General features: G+C 39.7%; 1 protein-coding gene across 1 annotated transcript in view; it reads left to right on the top strand.

Moving 5' to 3' along the window:
- The window catches only part of ANKFN1 (ankyrin repeat and fibronectin type III domain containing 1), a 121,755-nt gene that overhangs the window by 27,143 nt on the left and 70,404 nt on the right, over nt 1-24,208 (top strand). The window contains exons 5-6 of the mRNA XM_063296556.1: nt 8,408-8,505; nt 11,737-11,827. Coding sequence (XP_063152626.1) covers nt 8,408-8,505; nt 11,737-11,827 — 189 coding nt within the window. The remainder of the gene's footprint in view (nt 1-8,407; nt 8,506-11,736; nt 11,828-24,208) is intronic.

The raw sequence follows: 24,208 nt of genomic DNA, 5'->3' as shown, positions 1-24,208 counted from the left end.
TCATGAGTAAGGATGGCGAGCAGGGGGCTCCCATCCAGACTGTTAAGCGCATGCGTAGCACTGAGGAATTGGTGAGCCATTCCAAGAGGCACAGATTGGGACCACCTTAACCTGCGGGGTTTATATGGCTGGGTTTTTCCCATGCTTGTTCAGTTTGTTAGGATTACTGTTATGTATTAGCAATAAAACATTAGAGACCAGTTCCCTGTCTCAGAGTGTTTCCTGGGAGTCAGGACAACCCCTTTCTGGAAGGCCAGGAAAGTGGGGGCCTGCCTCACCTCTGGAGGAAGAGTGTTCCACAGGGCGGGGGCCACGGCAGAGAAGGCTCTCCTCCTGGGCCCTGCCAGGCAACAGTCTCTCGTGGACAGGGTCCGTAACATGCCCTCTCTGCCTGAATGGGTGGGACAGGTCAATGTAATGGGGGTGAGACGGTCCCTTAGGTAACCTGGACCCATGCCATGTAGGGCGTGTATGTATGTATGTTTGTGTGTGTGTGTGTGTGTGTGTACACACACACACACACACACAGCCACACTAAACAACTACTGAGGTTTTTTTTAACCTGTGTATTGGTTAATTATAGCATCCAAATATTGAATGGCTTTAGACTGATCTGCACATTCCCTGTGTTATTCTACCTATTCAGATAGATAATGCCATAAAAGAGTGGCCTGATTCTGAGCAATTCTAAAATTGCTCCCTTATGCCATTATATAACAATAATTGTCATTAAAAGGCTTACGTTGGTGTTTATGCTTGCCTTTGCCACCCTGACCTCTTTCTCCAGTCTCTGAGGCTTCTGATTTTCATTCTTCACCTCAAAGTCAGTGCTTTGTCAGGGAAAGTAAGATTTCACAGCTTAAAAGGCCCCATGCTGAGGAGAGAATTTCTTTGATCCCCAAGCACCATCTAGCTGTGTTTTAACAAGAATGCAAGGATTTTGTCAGGCAGAAAAAACAGCAGAAGTAGTGTATTCTTCTCAAGAAAGGCCTCCATTTTGGAGCATGTCATTTGTAGTATTAGAATTCTGAAAAAGATAAAAATGTTTCACTGATGAGAAGTTTATATCTGAGCTGTTATTTGGTAGAGAAGGAGATTTGGAAAAGTAAATATTCTCACTTTGCAGAGGGGGATAGACAGAAGAGTTTTACGTATATACATACAGAAAGTTCTCTAAATCGTATGAATGTGGAAATCTTAGGCAAAATATTGCAGTTGCTATGTTGGTCTTTGAGGTGCTGTTCATCCACCTAGTCTATGTGTGAACTGTTATTAGTATTATGCAGCAGGTTGTATGGTGCTTACTAACACAGCTATCCCCACTAACAGCTCCATTTGCTAGTCTCAGGAGTTATTTTATTTACTTTATTTTTCAAGTGGCCAGAAATGCATCAAAATGAAAAGAACACCTCAGCTGCCTATCATCTTTACTTCTGTGAATCTGTCTGGACCCCATGTGCTGCAGAAACATTCAGAGGAAGTGAAGCTAGCCCCGCAGGCCAATATGTTGCTTTGAAGCTCCTCTGGAGACGGTGAAGGTCTCCTGGTAAACGTAGCATAGGACTAAAGAAAATGAGGTGGCAAAGTCTGCATCAGCCTTTCTTGAGTTTATGCCCCCCAGGCATGTTTAATCATAACTCCAAGAAGATTCTGCCTGGGAATTAGATTCTAGAATTGATGTGAGTCTCCTGTTTTTGATTGGAGCTCTAATGAATAAACAGTGAGCATCTGTATACAAGCTAAGTAGAACGGCATTCATTTGCTAGATCTGTAGTAATATGCAGTATGTATGGATAATACATGGTGGGTTGCTAACTTAATATATTTCTGGAGTTTATAAAAGATTTGAAATATGTTGTCGGTTTGATATATGCCTCCTTGGTCTTAAATGTAATGGAGAAGAAGAAATAAACCCATTTTTCTTTGCATGGAAAGTCAGTCAGTCTCTCAGAAGAAGGAAAAGATTATCTCAGATGCTTTATACAATCTTCAGCTTTTGTACAGATTCCTTAAAGAAAAATAACTCAGGCCCAATTTAGTCTCAGGGTTTCTATATGCTCCAATATTTATTAGGTGTATCCAGATTTACAGCTGAAATGATTCTGGTACCTTGGCTTGATTGGTATCTCATCTCATAATAATGCACAGTGCCTTAAGAAGCCATTCACAAGATCTGCAAATTTGGCACGATCTGGGCAATGCGTTCTGACAGAGAGACAGTAATAGTACTTGATGAGTACGGATGTTGCAGCTGGGAAATGGAAGTGGAACGTACAATTTTGGCATACATTCTGGGAGACTAATGGAGCTCTTTCATTAAAAGAGCTGTTATTCAAAATTTTCTTTAGATAGTGTAGCACTCCCCAACCTAATTCTTAAAATTAGATTTGAAGCCTGGAGTAGGTATAAACGTATGAGCGATTTTTTCCAAATGTGATGGGAAGGTGGGTGAAATTGTACAGAACTGTTTGTCTTAACCTATTAAGCCTCACTGGCTGTATCACTTGGGCCATGTCTTTTTAAAATTCAGCCTTTTTTTTTTTGCATTGTGACATAGTGAGGTGATAAGTCAAGCCAATACCCACACTTGTTGCTTATTTTCTGTTGGCAAGGAAGCTAGAGTTAGCTAACAGAATGGAATTCCTCCTGCAAGCCTTTCTCCAGAAAATTTTCAATGATTTGGCAAAGCATAGGTTTTTCTTACTGCTGACAAGATTCATAGTGCACCGAAGTAACATGGCAGAACTAACCCAGAGTCTTGTTTGCATTTATGAGGTCCATCCATTGAGTGTGCCAGAGGTGTATGTTTTCTCAGGAGTGCATATGAAAAAAAGTATATATTAAGGCCTTGTTATTTTTCTTCCTGGACTTAGCATTATAGTTCATTATCATCCTCAAAAGTGTCCATTTGGCCATGCTTTATTATTAGTCCAGAAGTTGTTTGATTGACATGTATGACAATGGCTTTCCAATTATCACTATAGATTTTGCTTCTTGTTTATTTCGATGCTCTGGTTTACAACCAATGGCCCAAGAATGGTTTCCTGCCCATCAAACTTTGGGATACAGTCCCGCAGGACCCCCTTTCTGAATCACCCTTTGTAATTTTTAATGTGCCAGAAAGGGGGAAATTTTCAATTATACTGGTTATGTGACATTAACTTAAATCTCAATTCAGTGTACTTTTTGCTTCACTTCTACCCATCTTGGCCCTTGGCAGATGGTCACTCAAAGACTGAGGGCTGCCCTTATTTTCAGTTTTGCTATTACAGTAGACTCTCAGTTAACCGGAACTCAAGCAACCAGCACAAAAATTGAACTGGAAAAAAAACGGCACTTGCAAGCAACCAGAAAAAAAGGCACTCTCAGGTAACTGGCAAAAAAACCTGTATCTTTCTGCTGCCATCTAGTGGGCATTAGGGCTTAATAATAACTCTCAAGCAACCAGAAACTACATTTATCCGGCATCTACCGATCCCCATGGGTGCCGGTTAACTGAGAGTCTACTGTACTCATGTTTACAGGTAGTCCTCGGTTAGTGACTGCCCTTTTTAGCGACTGTTCAAACTTACAATGGTGCTGAAAAAGTAGCTTTACAACCGGCCCTCAAACTTATAACTGTCGCAGCATCCCTGTTGTCACGTGATCGCCATTCAGGCTCTTTGCAACCAGTGGGAGTTTACGATGGTCACAGTGTCCCGCGGTCACATGATTGCCATTTGTGAGCTTCACAGCCAGCTTTCAACAAGCAAAGTCAATGGAGAAGCTGGCAGTAAGTTGTAAGGTGTGGTCACGTGATGTTATGCTTAACAACCGACGGTGATTTGCTTAACAACCACAGCAGAACAGGTGTTGTAATTCTGGTGCAGTCACATGTTTCATTTAACAACCACTTCACTTAATGATGGAGTTCCCAGTCTCAATTGCAGTCATTAAGTGAAGACTACCTGTATCCTATGCCATGCCTTTTTTGTTCTGTGTCATTTATAACTAAAATGTTTTTAAAAAGAAAACATAGGAAGCCACTTTACTGAGAATTATGCTGTGTCTCTCTTTAGCCTAGTGTCATTTACCTTGACTGGCAGTTTTTTCCTGTTGTATGCTATCTGGAGATGTGTTGGATTGAATCTTTGTACGTGCAAAGCTACTTTCCCTAGTTCAGCTATGTCCTCCCTCCCTTCAGAGCTCTGTTTGGGGGGAAGTGGGGTTGTGCATGTTAGTCCATCTCTTGACATTCCCCTTCTCAATCTGTCTATCATCTATCTCTATCCATCCATCCATCCATCTATCTATCTATCGATCGATCGATCGATCACATTTATACACAGACTTGGTGCCTGCATGCAGAAAATGTCACAAGCAGTCAATGTGAACAATACAAAGCTAGATGGAGCTAGATAAGTCTTGACTTTCATGTAGGGTTTAATGCCATTTATTCCCTGTTTTGTTCTTTCTCAGAAAGTGGAACAGAAAAGAACACAACAGGGAATAAATGGCATTAAACCCTACCTTTCCCCCCATCAATCTGGCTTTGCCATGCTGGTTATGGGTAAAGGGAGACATAGTATTAATATAAATATTGGAGGTTATTGAAGAAGGTTAGAGTGGAGAAGGCCTCTTTAAGGTATGTCTTCATCAAAATTCCTGTACTGTTCTCTACCTCTGAATCAAGGTCATAGACATAGATAGGTTTAAAATAGAAGCTCAGTGCTGAAATAGAGCATAATAGATGGCTAATCTAAACATAAAGATCTCAGCAGCAACATGGCTAGAGCTTAGTGACAGAGGGGGAAAATGAGGGCAATTACTACCTTTTTGGATTATTAATAGGATGCTCTGTGTATGAACAAGAAAACCTGAAGCCTGAGCTCCTATTTTAGCTGGAGAACCAAATAGTGTATCTTACGATACTCTATGAAGGCATAAAATCAGTCAGTGCTCCTGACAGATTTGTCCTTTTTCATGTGTGGGGGAAAGCTCAGATTTCTTCTAGCACTTACCAGTGGTAGATAGGTGGGTTCCCTGACTGGGGAACTAAATACAGGGTTTTTGCAGCATGGTATGTGGAGTTTCAGGAGATGTGCATCTTGGACCTCTGAAATTCAAAGTACACATCAAAACATAGCACTCCCTCTGAATTCCCCCTGTAACAACCCTGTGAGATAGGTTGGGCTAAGAAAGCACAGCTACTCCAAAGTCACTCAGTGAGTGTCCATGATTGAGAGTAGATTAACTCCTGAGTCTCCCTGTGCCTAATCCTAATATGGCACCACACTGGCCTTTTATCAGAGACTAGCCCCACTTCCTTTTGTATAAGGGTGGAAGCCTTAATTAAACCAATTTCTTCTTAAGATGTAATGGGCAACATGTGAAGTAGAGTAGAGTAGAATACCATACCATACCACAGAAGAAGAAGGCAAAATGGACAGATTCATCCACCTAGACCAAGAGCTTGGAATGCTCTGGGTTTCAGTTCATGCGCATTCAGATAATAAAAGTTGTACTAAATTACTGTATAGTTTCCAACAGATATAACTTGGTTCTTTCCAGGCTTATCTGTACTTACTAAATGTGGCTATACAGATAGGTAAGAAATGCACATGCGCACGCACGCACACACTATAATTCACACATTTCATCATAAACAATATTTTAAAAGTCCAGTGTGGGGAAGTGGAACTGACAGAAGTGTTTATCTGTAGCCAGCTAGCTAGCTTTTCTACTCATCAGCCAGCCTGGTTCTTCCTATGTCTGGGCTCCCAGAGGTATCAGATTGGTTCTTATTTGGACCCAACAGGGCTACTCTTACGGACAAAATTAGAACTATTTCTCCAAGCATTTTTCAAGAGCTACTATAAAGACAGCTACTTTTTAATAATGCTTTCTGAGGATTGCTTACAATATTTAATTTCTCTCCATGAAATAAGTAATTTTAAAAAGTCATGGCAGGATGAAAAAATACACAAACCGTTGTTTAAGAATAAGCTGCGATGTGCAGTAGTTGACTCTGGTGATCACATATTAATTCTTCAGAGACAAATTTGCATTCTTTGACTGTTGTTTTGCTCATTATAATCTGTCTGGATTATCCCATCAGACACCCAGGACAAAATGGAACGTGGACTAGAGCTGTGTGAACAGATTATTTGCTCTGACCTTTCCTGGAGCAATCTTAGCACCAAGTGGCCATTCACTTGTTGTGAAACAGCTCATGCTGTTCATGTGATAAAAGTCATTGTCCAGAAACTCTGTTTTCTATCTGGCCGGTACTAATGAACTGAGCTAGTGTTGAAATGTTCAGTAGCAACAAAGACCTGGTTCTCAAGGCAGCTGGCGCTGTATGGGAGGAGAATGTTGCTGCTTTGGTCTGAGCAGAATCAAGCTCCAAATAAACCATATTGATTTTCTTTTCTGCTGCTGATAAGGAAGAGGAGCTGACATAGTGAGGTCATCCCTTTGAGGAGGGCTACCTATCAGTCATCAAAAAAGTGGTAAAAGAGGATACAGTTTTCATAAAATCTAGAGATAATTCATACAGTTTAAATAGAAATACTGTATATCTGACAGACAATCCTACTGGCATCTCGAATCCCAAGAAGATTTTGTGGGAAAAAAAATACTGGGCATGCTACATACAGGCAATAGACTTTCTTTATTCTGAACACATTATTTTTAGCTTTAAGGTAGATGTATCTTTCCTTTTCAAAATTCATCAGCCCATTCTTTTAAAATCACACTTCAAAGAGGCTTCTTTGATATTCTTAGCCTGTAATGCATATCCCACTCAAACCATTGTATTAACATCACGTTAATTAAAGCCTACTAATATTGGCCCATCACCTTTTTTGATGAAATTTGGCTTAGGATGGATCGTGAAACTCATAGGACACATCACAATCATTCTTTAAGATTATAGTAACTAACTTCTTAAAAATTATAACATTTTATATTCTTCTACTTCCTCTTTTCCTCCTCTCTCCAATGTTTTGATTTCTAGACAGTTGGCCAAAACTCACTAAAATACATCTAGTTCTGATTCTTGATTATTCTTGATGTACTACTTCCTTTCCTTTCCATCAGTTACCTATACTGCAGATTTCTATTATCTGCAATGAATTACAAAGAATGGCCTCAAATTGTAGGCTTTTTTTTTTCCAAGTACAGGTCTTCTGACAAGACTGCACATTCCTTTTGTTTGACATTAAACAACTAGGATGGTCTTCTCCAATTTATGCTGGCACTGTAATAGAACCTGTCTGTTTTGGCAGTTTGTATATCCAGCTTTGCTTCTAGGTGATTTAATGCAGCCAATGTTATAAAGCCCAGAAAAATTGTGGTTTACAATGGAAAATGTGAAAGGCCATCAAATATAATGACACTTACAGGCATGTTATAATGAATGGCAGCTATACATAGGAAATAGAGAACCCCTACAAGATGTTCTATTAACAGCCTCTAAATTTTTATAGTGGCGGCTGGAGATAGTGCTATGGCTCTTAGTAAATTTCTGGTACTTACGTTGTTAAAGCCTCCAGGAATACAAGGTTAACAGAAAAAAGCTAACATTTATTTAACTTAGATGTATTGCTTCTCACAATAGTAGGTCTGAATAGGGCCAATTCTTAGAAGAGGGACTTAGATCCAAAAACATACAGGAAGCATAATGTAGAAGAAACATATCCCTGCTCTTGGCCAGCCATACAGGAGAAAGTAGAACTTACTCAACGTGAAAGAGCTCTCAAGAAAGATACCTTCTCAGTAGTGATTTCTTGTGGAATTCCTTTCTTATTCATGTTCACATTTAACTTGTGTTTTTTCTTTAGACAAGGCTACCAGATCTGGGCTGCCAAAATTTGGAGGCCACTAGATGGTGGCAGAGAAAACTTTTACTCTTTGCTGTTATCTAGTGGTTATCTGAATTTTTGCAGCCCAGATCTGATAGCCCTACATTAGGTATCAAGCAAACATTTCCCAATCAGCTATTCTTTAAATGTCTTGGATACTACTTCCATCCTTTCCCAGTTCCCAGTATTGCTAGCTGAAATAGTAACTATAATGAAAAGAACTGGAAGCCAACAAGTAGAATCTGTTCTCCCATATTTTAATTGTTAGGTGTTTATTTAATGTGTTTATCTATTGGCTGCAGTTTTTATCCCAGTTTTTACTTGTTGGTTCATAGTGTAATCTCACACATATCTCAGATATAAATTCCACCGACTGCAATTAGGCTTGCTCCCAGGCCATCTAAGGTTGCTTAGGACTGTGTAATTTTAAAATTAAAAATAATAAAAGCTCACTAAGAAAATTGGAGGGCAGAAATTGTCTTGAAATTCTTTAGTATTTTCAGACTTCCTCCTGAAACAACTCATGCCAATCTTACCTTTTCCCTCTTTGATTTGTTTTCTAGTGGAATGGAGCTGTTCAGAAGACTTTTCTCCTTTGGCTGGAGAAATCATAATGGAAAACCTTCAGTCTTTGAGGTGCACTATTACTGGCCTCACAATGGTAAATGAAAAGTTGTTAATTCAGATTGCCTTTTTTTTCAAATGCTAGCAGAACTCTCTGCTGGAGAGAAGCAGCTGAGTGCCATTTCTTTGGCAAGAGTTGCCAGTCATTAAACACATCCTGCTTGCCATCCAGCATTCAAAAATCACCAAAGAATAGGAAAGTGGCACAGTTTTTTGTGTGAGTTGCTATATTAGTGCGGAGAGATCAGAAAGAGTGGATTGAAAGCCGCCATGCCATGGATCAGGGGCTAATCTTAGGGCAGATCAAAGGCTTTGAGAGATTCAATCCTGACTCCATGTCTGATGGCTAAAATAACAATTCTGTCTTCACTGCTTCATTGGGGAAACAAAAGTCACTGGATGGACTAACTTAAAAGGAGAGAAGTATGTTTTTATAGAGATTAAAAGTGGGTGGATGGGCAATGTTCTTCCCACAGACAATCTTGGGAGAGCAAACACATTTACCTCCATGTTCTGTTGGTCCTTCATAAACTGCTGAGTGTGGGTTTTGTCAGTAGTAAAAGAAAGCAAATATAACAGCATCAATATCAGCAACTGAAATGAATTTAACCCCACCCCCCAAAAAATCAAGTACATTCTCCATTCACAAAATGGCTAACTAAAAAAAATATTTATAATCTCCTAGCCTGTGCTGTTTACAATCATGATTATATTTAATCTAAAACAGATTTATACAATGGCAAATCCCAGGGAGTCAGAATCAGGATATGAATATTATTGATTTTAAAACTGCTCTCAAAACTAAAGATTTAGATTATATTGCTACCTGTACTGAATTTTAATCTGAGTTTAAAATTCCAAGTTTGAATCTCTTATTTTTAAAATGTTTTCAGACATTTAATTTGTGCAAAGTTAGGCTTGCATTTATGCTCTGGGGCCAACATTTAATAGAGTAATAACTTAGGGCCATTTCCGAAAGAAAAACTTTCAGCTTCAGACAAACGGTGGGCAGCTGCAGTACTGTCCTCTACAAATAGTCTTATGAAATTATATCTTTAGGAACCCAATCAAATCATTGACCTTTTTCCTTACACCTTGGAGATAACATGAATGTTTGTGAGAGGACTATAGAGCAGCAGTATCCAAGATGGATGTTAAGTCTTTGAAGGTTCAGTCATTTATATCTCCAGATCGAGGTGCATTAGCAGCTGAGCTTCGAAACACCCCTTTTGGCTCCAGATCTCTGATGGTCCCTTTCTGGCAAGCAGAGATGCCAGTGTATCTCATCATATCTTGTTGCTGATTAGGGACAGACAAGAATTCTGCCCTGGAGGAAAGGCTAGTTGAAACAAAGTTTGACAGGTGTTCGTCGTTCCCTCTAAGAAATGTCTATTTTTCTTTTGAAAATTTACAAGGTGGTTAGGGATCTAGGCCTTTATTTTTCTTTTAGCAGCAGAAACACCCCATCTTGTCATAGCAGTCTGGAGTTTTTCACAGAGGCTGCCTCTCCTTTGCAGGACTTCCTGGACTGACTTTTTTGTTGTTAAAAGAAAGAGAAAGCACAAAGCCCCAGCCATTCTGTACATTTTCAGAAGTAAGTCCAATATTTCCCTGTCTCCAAAGGGACCTTGGATTGGTTGATTCATTCATTTATTTATTTAAAGCAGCCAGAGCAGGAATTGGTCCTGTGTAAAGAAGATTGGATTTACTCCCAATTATACATCCCTAGTTTGGATATGAGCCTTGGGGATTTATGAAGCTACCCTTTAATAAGAAAAAACAAAAAACAATCGCATCCCCTAATTATCCTCTTGGCTCAGATCAAAATATGAACCAGGAGAAAATTTCAAGTTTCCCTTCTACTTCTCAGAATTTCCAAAATATTTTCGCTCTTCAGCTGATCTACTGATGCTCACAATGCCCAGCAGTTAAGTATTTAAAAAGGGAAAGGAATGGCTGATGGGAGGGGTTGTTTTGAGGATGAAAGAAATGTTGGCAGGGACAAAGGGTGGGGTGGGCAAATTCCAATTTTTTTCTAGACTGACTAGAAAAAAAGTGAGACGTTTGTGGTGGGAGGGGGTATACTCCAACTCACTACCAAACCTGTACATTTTAAATGGAATAGGAATGGAAGGAATTGCTTTGCTTTTTTAAAATAATTGCTTTGCTTTTTTAATATAAGGTTCTTCAATTTGCACTTCCCCAAAATTATTAATCCCTGCATACTGAGAAACAAACTTTTTCAAAATTTTGTGATGTATGTCACAACTCCCAAAATGCATCCATTAAGGACAAGTGCACACTAAAATAAGCATATTTAAGGGAAAATTATATATATTACAGGAAATTACTTGCAAATGTGTGCACCTTGTATAAGGGCAAGTATATAAAAAATCTGAAAGTACAAACTTTTTTTGCTGAGTTTGCAAACTATTTAAAGAAACATACTGAAACAAACTTATGAAAAGGAAGGTGCAAAAATGAACATTAAAATTGGGGTGGGTGATTTTCAGGGACAGATTCTGTTCTGGCCCAAAGTACATTATATGAAATGCATTTTGCATTTAATGTGTCTGGAGATGAGAAGCTAATACTTAACAGAATCAGAGCACATAGAAGTGAGATTTGAATCTGCTACTGTGGTTTTCAGGCTAATCTCTCTTTTGAAAATGATATTTGCTTTAGAAGATGCCAGCAGATTAATTTCCCCCAAAACAAATACTGTACTATCTTCCTTATTTTCCTCATTAACACAGCAGATAAGGAAAGGGTTAAATGTCCTCTCCATCACTGCTTAGAACTCAGGTGTTTCTGAATTGCTCTGGCAAGGAGCAAAGGAGGCTGAGGCCAGTGAGAGCAGAGAAGGAAAGGGTTCACTCTGCCTTTTCTCAGGTTTTGATCCTTGCATCAAGCTCCTCCTCCTCCTCCTCACTGTCCTCAGCCTCATTTGCCATCTGGCTATGTAATCCTCATTGGGGGTGGAGACCCATGAGTATTTTAATGATGTCAGGGCACTAATGTCTGGCATGAAATTGTCACAGATGACAACAGCAAGATCCCTCAAACTGCTGTTTGTTCTGCTGAATAATACGAGCTGAAGCTCTGTCAGAGTTGGCACACAGTCATCATAGGCCTAACACAAACAACTGAAAAGAAATGTTTTCTTCACTACATTCACCTTTGCCACCGCATAGCTACATGACTTCGGAAAATATGCCTTGGCCATGTATATCAACATGAAGTTTTGTCTTTTATTTTTCGTTTACAGGGGCAAAGGTATTATGTCAGAGTTTACGCTTATAACCTGAAAGGCTGGGGACAGCCTCAGACTTCTACACCTTGCTGTGCTTCTCCTTCTAGTAGGTTAAGAGCTTTCAATGTCGATGTGACTCTTATGTAACCAGCATTTGTTTTCTCTCTGCATCTGTCCCACCTGTAAAAAAATTAGTAAAACAATGTTGTTAGCAAAAAACAAAATGTTTAAAAGTGGCTACATGTACACAATAGCTTATTCAATGTCTGACTAAATGCTGTTAATTAATCCTCTCTCTCTCTCTCTTTCTTTCCCCTTCCCTCTCTCCCAGATTAAGGGAGGAAGTTAGACAGAAAAGCAAGAGGGAAGGGAAATGAATGAATAAGCATGTGAACACTGATTTCCCTGGTGGGGGCGGGAAGGGTTAAACAAAAGGCATTCTGAAAAGGGTTAGTTTTGACAAAAACGGCTTATGCTCTTAGCCAATTTGGATTACTATGTTTTGGCTCACCTAGGCCAGATATGAAAAACCTGTTTACCTTCCTGGGCAGCCCCTTCACTCCTCCATTTGCAGTGAGCAACCATCTCAAGCAGGAAACCTCCAGTATATTTATTTATTTTCTATCCCGCCTTTATTGTTGTTGTTGTTAATTTGTTTAGTCGCTTCCGACTCTTCGTGACTTCATGGACCAGCCCACGCCAGAGCTTCCTGTCGGTCGTCAACACCCCCAGCTCCCCCAGGGACGAGTCCGTCACCTCTAGAATATCATCCATCCATCTTGCCCTTGGTCGGCCCCTCTTCCTTTTGCCTTCCACTCTCCCTAGCATCAGCATCTTCTCCAGGGTGTCCTGTCTTCTCATTATGTGGCCAAAGTATTTCAGTTTTGCCTTTAATATCATTCCCTCCAGTGAGCAGTCTGGCTTTATTTCCTGGAGGATGGACTGGTTTGATCTTCGTGCAGTCCAAGGCACTCTCAGAATTTTCCTCCAACACCACAGTTCAAAAGCATCGATCTTCCTTCGCTCAGCCTTCCTTATGGTCCAGCTCTCGCAGCCATATGTTACTACGGGGAACACCATTGCTTTAACTATGCGGGCCTTTGTTGTCAGTGTGATGTCTCTGCTCTTAGCTATTTTATCGAGATTTGTCATTGCTCTTCTCCCAAGGATTAAGCATCTTCTGAGTTCCTGATTGCAGTCAGCATCTGCAGTAATCTTCGCACCTAGAAATACGAAGTCTTTCACTGCTTCTACATTTTCTCCCTCTATTTGCCAGTTATCAATCAAGCTGGTTGCCACAATGGAGTAGCCTTCATAATTAATAGTAAAGTGCTTAAGCGGTGCTTGGATACAATCCAAATCCAAATACAATCCAAAATCTCGCCTTTATTACTTTTATAAATAACTCAAGGCAGTGAACCTACCAAATACTCCTTCCTCCTCCTCTTTTCCCCACAACAGCCACCCTGTGAGGTGGGTTGGGCTGAGAGGGACTGGCCCAAGGTCACCCAGCCAGCTGTCATGCCTCAGGCAGGACTAGAACTCACAGACTCCTGGTTTCTAGCCCGTTGCCTTAACCAACAGACCAAACTGGCTCTCTTTTTTGTAGTATAAACTACAATTTCCTATTAGCTGAACCTGGAAGAATAATTACCAATTTCAAAATAAACTGAAATTTTGAACCAACTCAGAACTTTCAATTAATATCCTGAATTCTTCAGAAACCAGTGATCATATTTGGTAGTTGAGAGAAAACAAATATGTATGTATGTATGTATGTATGTATGGGTAATGGAAGATTTTCCTCATTTCATTATGGCTCATGCAATGGGTGGTGCAAAGGGATTGCATGACAGAGGAGAAGGCTTTCACTCAGTTGATTAATCTGGCATAGCATTGGAAGCAATCTGATATACAAAGTTAGCTTAAGATGTGGAGTTTTAATCTGATCCTACAATACACAGAAAAACACTACATGCTCTGGTGAATCTTACGTATTTCCAATCCATTCTTTAAACAATAATTAGTTATGTTCCAACTGTCATTTGAAAAAAAAAATCAGACTATTACAAAAACACCTGGAGACTTATTTTTGTGCAATATGTCCCTCCCTCCTTCCTTCCTTCCTTCCTTCCTTCCTTCCTTCCTTCGTTCCTTCCTTCCATAAAACATGATTCACTACTTAAACAGATTGTGCCCATGCTGACTTCCTTTGTTCAGACCAGCTTTTATTCAGGCATTAGAATAATTCCATATGCCTGAATGTCTGATAAGATTGTAGTTAGGAACTGCTGATACATGATCACAGTTTTTCTTTTCATGAATATTATCCCAGGCATTCCTGCTCACAGTTCCAGTTCATCTGCAACTATTTTGGTCCAGGACTCTCTGGAGTAGAATCCTGAAGTGGTTTTCTCCATTTATCAAATTGTGGTTCTGGTTTCACATGGTTGGTAGATCATATAATGCATTTTTCACATGTATCATTTATCAAGGAAAGCCCTGCTTTAGTTACTTCTTGGTCCCCTGTGTGGCATCCAGTAGTTTCAATGTGCCCACTGATTCTTCCCTGCAGTTCAAGGCTGATTTGTTTTTTCATTTTTGGTTTTTGCTCAGTTGACATGAAAGTCACATTGCACAAAGAAGAGCAATAGAAGGAGAGAAATTATGGAAGCAGTGCATCTTATTGCTGAGATAAAAGTTGTGAGCATCTTGCATGTTGGAAGCTACACATTTTCAGAAGAATAGCAAGCATGATTCTTAGAGAAACTTTGGGAAGGATGATTTATTTCCCTTCCTCTTGGTTGGTTGATTGGTTTTTTTGACAATTTGTATAAATACAGTGTACATACAGAATTACAGAAGGATAGATGCAGGGGCTAAGGATCTACACACACAGAGAGAGAGAGAGAGAGAGAGAGTTTAAGGTTTATTGTTGTTGTTTAACTGGCATCAGAATCACATTGTGCAAAAACAGGGGAATCCAGAGAATCCAGTAGCTAAGATAAAAGGACCTGAACACCTTCTTGCATTTTATGAGCACTGTACTGTAATTGTCCAGATTTTAAAAATTCCAGCAAAATAGAAAGTTAGCAAAATCTGCTGAACTCTAGCATAGACCATCATTCAGCAACTCTCACCTTGAAGCTTTGTGATCGGAGAAACAGCCTAAGATTTCAGGATTGACCAGCTTTTCCATTACCCAAGTTTTCTGATTCTACAGTAAAATGTAGGAGGGTATTTTGATTTGTAAAGATAGGAGGATGCGACAGAAATGGGCATCTTTACATGTCTAAAACTCTGTAGCCTTTGCAGAGAACCAGTGTACCAGTAACTCAGCATGGAAACTTATTAGCATCCAGTCAGGGCTCATTGGCTGGGGATGAATGACTCAACTAACCCCTTGCTTACCACTGAAACACAAATCCCTTTGTTTTTTGTTTTTTTTTAAAGTGAAAACAATTAAAAGATTACACTGCTGACCTTTTTATGTTCATCTTGCTGGCACCCCTCCCTTCCAATTTACTTATGCAGTTGTCATGACAGCTATACTGTGTTAGGGCCCCTTTCCCCTGTTCTGATATTCATTGACCGCATTGGGATACCGAGAGCTGGGAGGTAGGACAAGGCAGCCAGGCATTGCCTCATGGCGGCAGAGACCATCGCATGTAATATAATGCATTGAGATGCTGCTGTTTCATCAGTGGTATTCACTGCTTAAAAACAAAATTTCATGGACAGTTCAAAACATATGACTGGAGTAGGATAATCTGGGATGTACTGTAATCACAAAGCCTGATGATTATAACATCTGACACTTTTTGTAGAAATACTGCAACACTGATATCTCTACAAATCTTTTTTAAAAACTAACAAAGCTTAAGAAGGATTCAGATTCAGATTTTGTCTTCTTCAGGGAAGTTTGCTTTCATTCAGACATCTTACAGATCAAGCTGAGTCAGTGTGATTCAGACAGAGTTTGAACCTGTTAGTCCTGATGAAATGGACAGGGTCCTTGAAGCTGTGAGGCTGGCCACCTGTGTCTTAGAACCATGTCCCTCCTCACTGGTCAAGACATATAGTTGGGTCAATCTGTTCAAAGTTTCCTTGCAGGAGGAGGGACTTTGTCTGCTCTGGAGAGGCAGTTATCTGCCCTCTTCTCAAGAAACCATCACTCAACCCAATGGAACTGTACAATTTTTGTCCAATCTCCAACCTTCCCTTTTTAGAGAAAGTTGTTGAGAAGGTGGTCAGCTTGCAGCTCCAAAGGGCTCTGGAGGAAGTGGATTATCTGGACTCCTTTCAGTCAGGATTCAGACCCGGTTATAGCTTTGACTATGATTGTTGGTGACTTCTCTTATGCTCAGAATGGGGCTAGTTCTAGTGCATCCATCCTGGCCCAGCTTGATCTCTCAATGGCTTTCAATGTCATCAATCATGGTGTTCTTCTGGACCAACCCAGGGGACTGGGAATGGGAGGCATGGTGTTTCAGTGGTTCTGTTCCTTTGTCTGTAGCTGATTGCAGTTGATGTCAAGTTAAGATCTAACAATACACCTCTTCTCAGTTCCCACTTGAAATGATTACTGAGGACCAGGGTATCCCATGGGTAAGTCACACAGCAGACCATCAGGGTAGAAGTCTACTGTGGAATCTGATGGACTTTAGTTTCTACTTGCTTCAGTGTATGGGATAGTTAATGTCCACACAGAGAAAAAGCCATGAGACGAAGTTCATTAGAGTGCAGAAAGTATTTTACTTCTTTTTTAGTGAGAACTTGACAAAAAAATACTTCAAAAAAGTAAAATAAGGAAACAGTGCACTAGATAGCAATTAGCAAGCTTTGGTCTATTTATTTATTTATCTAATTTATCCCCACCCATCTCCTCCCGTCGGGGGACTCTGGGCGGTTTACAACAATCGATTAAAAACCATAACCATAAATACACAGAATAAAATACAGTAAAAAATAATATAAATAGAAGTAAAAATAAAGAATCCAAGTGGTGAAGAATCTAAAACAGTCCAAGTGTGGGAGGAGTGGTCTATAGCAACCATCCCCATGTAGATCTATTCCCCTCTCCACCCCAAGCGAGGTGGCAGAACCAGGTCTTCAGACTCCGCCGAAAGGCCAGGAGCAATGGGGCCAATCTCACCTCCGGGGGCAGCATGTTCCACAGGGCAGGAGCTACTGCAGAGAAGGCCCGCTTCCTGGACCCCGCCAGATGAAATTCTCTTACAGACAGGGTCCGCAGCATGCCCTCTCTGCACGATTGGGTGGGACAGGTTGATGTAATGGGGAAGAGGCGGTCCCTCAGGTAACCTGGCCCCATGCCATGTAGGGCTTTAAAGGTAATAACCAACACCTTGAATTGGACCCGGAAGCAAACTGGTACCCAGTGCAGCTCGCGCAGCAGTGGTGTTACATGTGCCCTTCTAGGGGCACCAAAAACAGCTCGCGCAGCTGCATTCTGGACCAGCTGGAGCTTCCGGATACTTTTCAAGGGTAGCCCAATGTAGAGCGCATTGCAATAGTCTATCTGAGAGATAACAAGGGTATGAGTGACTGTTCGATACCACATACCTGTTTTTAAATTCTAAGTCTTAAGATTAAATCTAATTCCATGCCAATATGGACTTCAGAGTGCAGCTAGAAAGGTAAGCAGTTGATGAAAATGTTACTTTCTTTCTGTAATCACCTGTTTCTGCATGGTGTTGTATTACGTGTGTAAACCCATGGCATATTTGTACTTAAGAGAGTTTACTGTAAAAGCACTCCCTCCTTGTTATACAGGTAGTTAAATTATGATTAGAACAGCACAGAACAAGTGGTGGTTACAACCAGACTTTGTACTTACGGCTGTCACGCATCCCGGCAGCCATGTGATCACAATTTGTGACCTTCCCTGCTGGCATCCCACAAGCAAAGTCAATGGGGAAGCAGGCAGGAAGTCCAAAGTCACAGTCACATGAGGTCCTCACGTAACAACCCACACACTTTGTTTAATGATGGCAACTGGGACTGCCAGAACTACTGTTGCTAAGTGGCACAATCATGTGGGTTTTTTTACTTACAACCATGTACATTTCTGGTTCCAATTAACATTGTTAAACGAGGAGTACCTTTATCTGCATGTAGATAACTGAAGAACATCTGGGGAGCATTTGCCACAATATTCAGGGAATCTGCCCAAAGATTATTTGTGAGACTACTCTCTTTGATTGTCTCTGTTTATGCCACCAGTAATGGCAGGATTGGCATGCTTCGGGTCCCTTCTATTAGGCAGTGTCATTTTCTTGGACCTAGGAGTTGTGTCTTTTCTGTCACAACTTCTGCCCTATGGAATGGCATCTCCCCAGAGATCCAGATGGCACTGATGCTGTTGGCCTTCTGCAAAGCATTAAAGATCTGGCTGCTCCCCCAGGCTTTGGGGCCAGGAGGTTAAGTGAGCCCTATTGGTTGATTTGTTTAGTTTTGGTCTCAGAATTTCCAAGTATCTCAGAAGTTACTTGAGTTTGAGTATTATCTTTTATATTATGTTGCTAGTTTGGGTTTTAACCCTCTGTTTTGAGGGTTGAGTCATGGCAGTGAGATGGGAGGCTATATAAGTTGGATGGATGGATGGATGGATGGATGGATGAGTGGATGGATATGCAAGCAAGCAAACTCAGGCTTCGGATGAATAAAAAATGTACTACGCACTGCTAGTAACCATATAAGCTTTTCTGGACTGGGAAGATTACACAATTGGAGTAAAGAGCATGATGTGTTAACTGTAGTTGGCAGGGTACATACCATTCAAACAGGTGCAGAGAAAAAATGTTAACATTGAGGTCAAGAGGCAGTGAATAAAAAAAAAAGACTTTAAGCATATAATCTATGAATGCCACAACTATTCATAAAGCAGTGTTGATGAGAAAGCAAATATCTTGGTAGTGCTATGTTAATTAATATCTCTTGTGAACACTTACTTATCTTACTGCACTAAGCTTGATCTAGTAATATTTACAAATTCTCTAATGATTTTATACCCTCTTATAAATATTCTGATACAAATGCACAAGCGAGGCCAAATAAAACTTATTAACTCAATCCAACTGAAAGAAAATGGGTCTGCTTGGTTTGTAAATTATTGCTTGTAAGAGTTGTTATATTTAATTTTTTCCACTGATTTGAAAGGTTTTATTTGGCCTTAGTTGTTGGTGTGTATGTGGCTATTATATTACAGAAAGGTGATTAGACTGAATATGTCTGGCCTGTTAGATGAACCGTTCTGGGACTGGAGCTTGGAAATAGTTGTGTTTGTCAAAGGATGATGGATTCTGCTCTTAAATTCAGCCATTAATGTTGGGGAATCCATCCTTTTTACAACAGAGCTGATTTTGGCTTAAAGCTATCATCTAAATTTAGAAGTTTTGGTACATGTACAAATGTACCATAATAATCATGGTTTCAGGAAAGTTTGTAGAATTAAATATCTGGCATTCAAGCCTAAATCTAATGTTGGCCCCAAAGCCCTTCAAAAGACCACTCAGAACCCAGATCTCCAAAGTAAAGCAACTGAGCTATGAGGAATCACTAATTTGCAACGAGAGCTTCATAACATTTTATTGGATACTACCCCAGCCTGGTATTCTCTAGATCTTTGGGGCCATAACTCCTAGTTACACTGCAGGCTGGGTGGCAGTTCTGAGAGCTGTATTCCCAATAAATCTAGAAGGTGCCAGGTTGCAAGGACTGATAATTTGCATTGAAGCTACAGGATGTAGCCTGCATTATCTCACTGGCATGACATAAATTTATGGGTGAATGTTTGCTTGTTTGTTTCTATTCTCAATTATTTAGAATATATTTATTTAGTATGGTCTCTCTACAAAAAAAAAAGTTTGCTGATCTCTGGCTTCGAAGCATTAGCCAAATAATATCTTTGGCATCTTCTCTATAATGTAGCATTTAAGGAAGAAAGTTGGTTGATATTGCAAATACTGATCAGAAAGTCTGTATTATTATTATTATTATTATTATTATTATTATTATTATTATTATTTATTCTTCTCTTGTATATTCTTGTCTCCATCTTCCTCTATTGTCTGCCGTTTCAAATTTTAAATTATAAACTTATTGTAGTAAAGGCTTTTGCCTTCTTTTTTATTCTGTAATTCTATGAAAAGTCCATATTGATTATATAATAATAATACTTTTACTAGTTTAATTTCCATAATTATTATTATTTATGTTCACTGCATTGTGTTGACCAAATATAAAGGTGAGATAAAAATCAAATAATAATAATAATTGGAAATTATGGGAAGGACCCTTAGAAGGCAGCTATTAGTAAATATGCCTGATTGTGATCAGTCCATATTTGAACAATTTTTTTTAGCTATTTGTTTCAGCAAACAAGAGAGGGAGATATTCCATAACAATCTTTTCCTTAAGAAGAGGGTTTTGAACATGGGCATATGTTCAAAATATTGTATCCTGTCATGATGAAATTCATTTGCATCCAAACATATTTCATGGTATGAATATTTTGAAAGCCTCCTTCAAGACTCCTGGCTGGCTATGCTCTAACTCATATACATGAAGCAGAAAGCATCTAGGGATGCAGCCCTCTGGAATCAGTGCTTGGCAAATGATTGGCAATGGCTGAATTTAAGCAACCCACAGGAATAAGAGAGAAATGTTCAGCTTCTGATGAGAAATCTATTTAATTTGCATTTCTCAAACCAGTACTGTATACGCATGCATGCGCACACGCACACACAAAAACCCTATATAGTATTTATTGTTTGGTAAGGAAGAAAGGTAAAGTCTCCTTTGAGTCAGGCTTAGTTCCTGGTGACTTCATGAATTCTTGGGAACAGTATGGAAGTGGTTTGCCATTGTCTTCTTCTGGGATTTTGATTTTGGTTTTTTGCATCCCAGCCTAGCCTACAATACAGGTATTCCTTGGCAGTCTTCCACCCAAGTACTAATCAGGCCCAAGTCTGCTTAGCTTCCAAGTTTAGGCAAGGTCAACCAGATGTTGCCACCTGCTGAAGTATACAAGGTTGTCTTTGAGTTGAGCTTGACTACTGGTGACTTGCATAGATACATCTGTGGCATATTTTGGCACGATACAACACTGATTTGCCTTTTCTAGGAAGTTTATTCAGATGCCCAGCCTAGCCTACAGCTCTGGACACCTCAGATAATCCACTATTACAAACATTAATTAGACTCAATCTTTCTTAACTTTCTAGCTCATCCACCTTTGGTTAGCTGCTATGACCTAACTAGGCTTTATAAGCACCAAACAAACAAATATGTTAGACCAACCAAAATTAACAAGTAAAATTAAACAACAGTTAAAATTACTATAAAGCAGTAAAATCAATATACACCATGACATATTAACGATCACAGTAAAAAGAACACACACAGCTATACAGATATTTTTTCTTAGAGGACATTTGTAAGAAAATTGAATTACTTGTACTCCCTAACCTATTTCATGCAATTTTGTTTGGAATGGATGCTTCTTAGAATTTTACAATGCCTGAAGTTTTGAGCAAAATTGTATATATTGGAAAGTTTCATACAAAAATGAATACTTGATGAAAAACTATAAGCCAACATAAATATGAACTGAAATCTAGTGTGATTTAGAAATGCTCAGACCAATGTTGAAGTTGACAGAATGGAGCTAGTGACATGGCCTGATACAAGCTGATTGGTCTATCCCTTCCTTCAACCGTTGTAGTTCTTCACAGTTTAATATTCTCCTATCAAAAATATAAGAATCTACATACTATGGGGAAGAGTGTGAAACTGCATATAGCAGTGAAAATAAGTTCATTAATTACAGGAACATAGATTAAGTGCACATAGATTCAGAGAAATATGCGTGAAAAGAAACAAAATGTAGACACATTTCTATGCATACTTTAAACAAAACTTTCACCAAATGTATGCACAAAATCATACATATGTTTGGAAAAGTAAGAAAACCAAAACAGATTCATTCATCTGTAGCTCTAGCTTCCTGAAGAAGTGGGAAAAGTATTGGTTTCCCAGTACTAGAAGTAGAAAAAGAATAGCAATCATTATATTTGTTTCATCAGATTCCCAAAAGAAGTATTTCAAGGTCCTGCTTCTGTGTTGGTGATATTCAGCAGCTTGTACAGATTTTAAACATGCTGATCCTTCACAGTTATCCAGCAATCCTGTCCATGTTTACTGAGATCTAAGCCCACCATGTCCAACCAGATTAATCACCGGTCATAATTAAAAAAATGAAAAATAGGGATGGATGGATGGATGGATGGATGGATGGATAGAAGATACAGATTACATTCTTGAAGTATTGTCTTTAAAAATCACTTGATTGATTTTGATGCCATCTTTTTATCCTTGTAGGGAAGAAATTAAAATGTGAAGGCACCAGCTAATATCTTCTCCAAGAGATAACTTTTTCAAGAACCCCTCTCTAGAGAAAGTTTCCTGTTTTTAAGTGTGTTAAATCTGCTCTGGGTTTTCCCATGCAGTATTTGTGCTTCCTGCCTCAGAATGGCAAGATAGAGAGGCATAACTTTTTGTAGAGTCAGAAATGGCACATTTGGGTTGCCCTGCCAAGTGTATAGGATTGCAGCTTTGTTTTGTCATAAAAAGCTGTAGCTCAGGCTGAGGGAGAGCCGGTTTGATGTAGGGGTTGAAGCACCAGGCCAGAAACCAAGAGCTCCAGTCCTACCTTAGGCTTGAAGCCAGCTGGGTTGTCTTGGGCCAGTCACTCTCTCTCAGCCGTAAGAAGCAGGCAACATGTAATCAGCAGTAGGAATAACCTCGAGGAACAGGTGGAAGAGCTGCAACCAAGATAATGGTCAGGTCAAAGAAACTGGAGTCCAAGGCAGAAATGTAATTTGAGAAAGCAGGTCAAACTTGACCCTCCCTGGTTCTCATGAAGATAAAGGCAGGGGGAGTGTATTCACTGTAACCTTGTAACAGTAATAATAATAATAGTAGTAGTAGCATTTATTACTTTGGTTTCCTAGTCTGCTCTACCTCGAAGGGCTGACACAATGGCCAACCTCTTCCAAAAATCTGGCAGGGACTAGTCTAGGCACTCACCAGGAGTCAACACTGACTCCAAGGTGCGCATGCACACACACACACACACACATGCTGAGGAGCTTACATTTCTACAAACATCTTTTTTTCATCTGTCTGCCATTCAGAAGAGCTGCCTTTTGTTTTCAGGCCTCTTAATTCTGAAATAGCTTCCAATGCTCGTAATTACATATTATTTTATCAGGGGTGGTTCCAGAGCGTCACCGTGTTGTATGTAATTCAGAAGTGGTGATTTTATGAAAAGATGAAATAGTCATGCTGTCAACCCCAGAATCCCCCAGTAGCAAGAGGAGAAATATTTGGGGGAAGGGATGCTTTCTTTTCTTGGAACAGCAGCAGGTCCCTCCAATGAAATGCTGGCTTGTGAGTTTGCCATGTCAGCTACTGCTGCCAGCTCCTCTACGAGCAGACAGCCAGGCAATAGCACTGAATGCACTCACCCAGCTAAGCAGAGCCAATCTGCAAACAGTAACACTGTATTTTTTTTTCATTTACATTACTGCAGATGGTTATTAGCTTCATTCTTGTAAATTGAAAGCATACGAAAAACAGTATCAAAGCTTACTGAGGTCATGAGTGCTGTGACTCTGGGTGAATTTCCCTCTTACTGGTGACTGAACGTTGGGGTAGAGTGGGGAGAGATGAATTTTGCTTGGATATTAGCTGATAGCCAATAAAAAGGTGCCAGATAATTATCCAAGGAATAGGACCTGTTTGGCAGAAAAATCCCACTTGTTAATTATGGCATCAGCATGTCAGATATTAGCTAGAGTGGCCTAGATTCAGATTCTTGCTCAGCAAGAAAACTCAACTTACTGGAATTTTAATAACTGAGCAGTTATTAGCAGATTAACAGTTTTATAACTGCATGTAGCCAAGGCACTCAGAATGGTATATCCGCCTTTGACTTTATTGTGTTGCATTCAGGACAAAGACATGGGTGGGGGTTGCAGGGGGATGTCAAAATCTGCCAGATAGCAGGCACAGTATTTCAGTCCAAGCCCCATCTTATTTGTAATATACTGCATGTACAAAACAGGGGGAGCTTGGATTGTACTGCTGTACCTACCATCTTGGAGACACTGCAGACTTACAACATGTGAAGATGACTTTTTATCAATCGTTTTGTGCTAAGAAAAGTGGCCTATTTGTTTCTTTCCATATTAACTCCAAGACAACTTTGCAGGACATGACAGACTAAAGAAGGTTGGGTAATTTTTAAATAGGTGGGAACTATACATCTTTGAATATTCTCTTGGGCCATTTAGGGGTATTTTTCAAAGCAGCCATGATTTGATGGAAGTTTGCAGTTCAAGGTGTGCGAACCCTTTTCAAGGGCTTAGGCCACCAAATAATTTCCTCTTGAATTCAGTAGCAT

Source organism: Candoia aspera, chromosome 2, assembly GCF_035149785.1.
Source record: "Candoia aspera isolate rCanAsp1 chromosome 2, rCanAsp1.hap2, whole genome shotgun sequence".
Taxonomy (NCBI): domain Eukaryota; kingdom Metazoa; phylum Chordata; class Lepidosauria; order Squamata; family Boidae; genus Candoia; species Candoia aspera.
The sequence above is the reverse complement of the archived record's forward strand: the minus strand, read 5'-3'. Positions and strand labels throughout refer to the sequence as shown.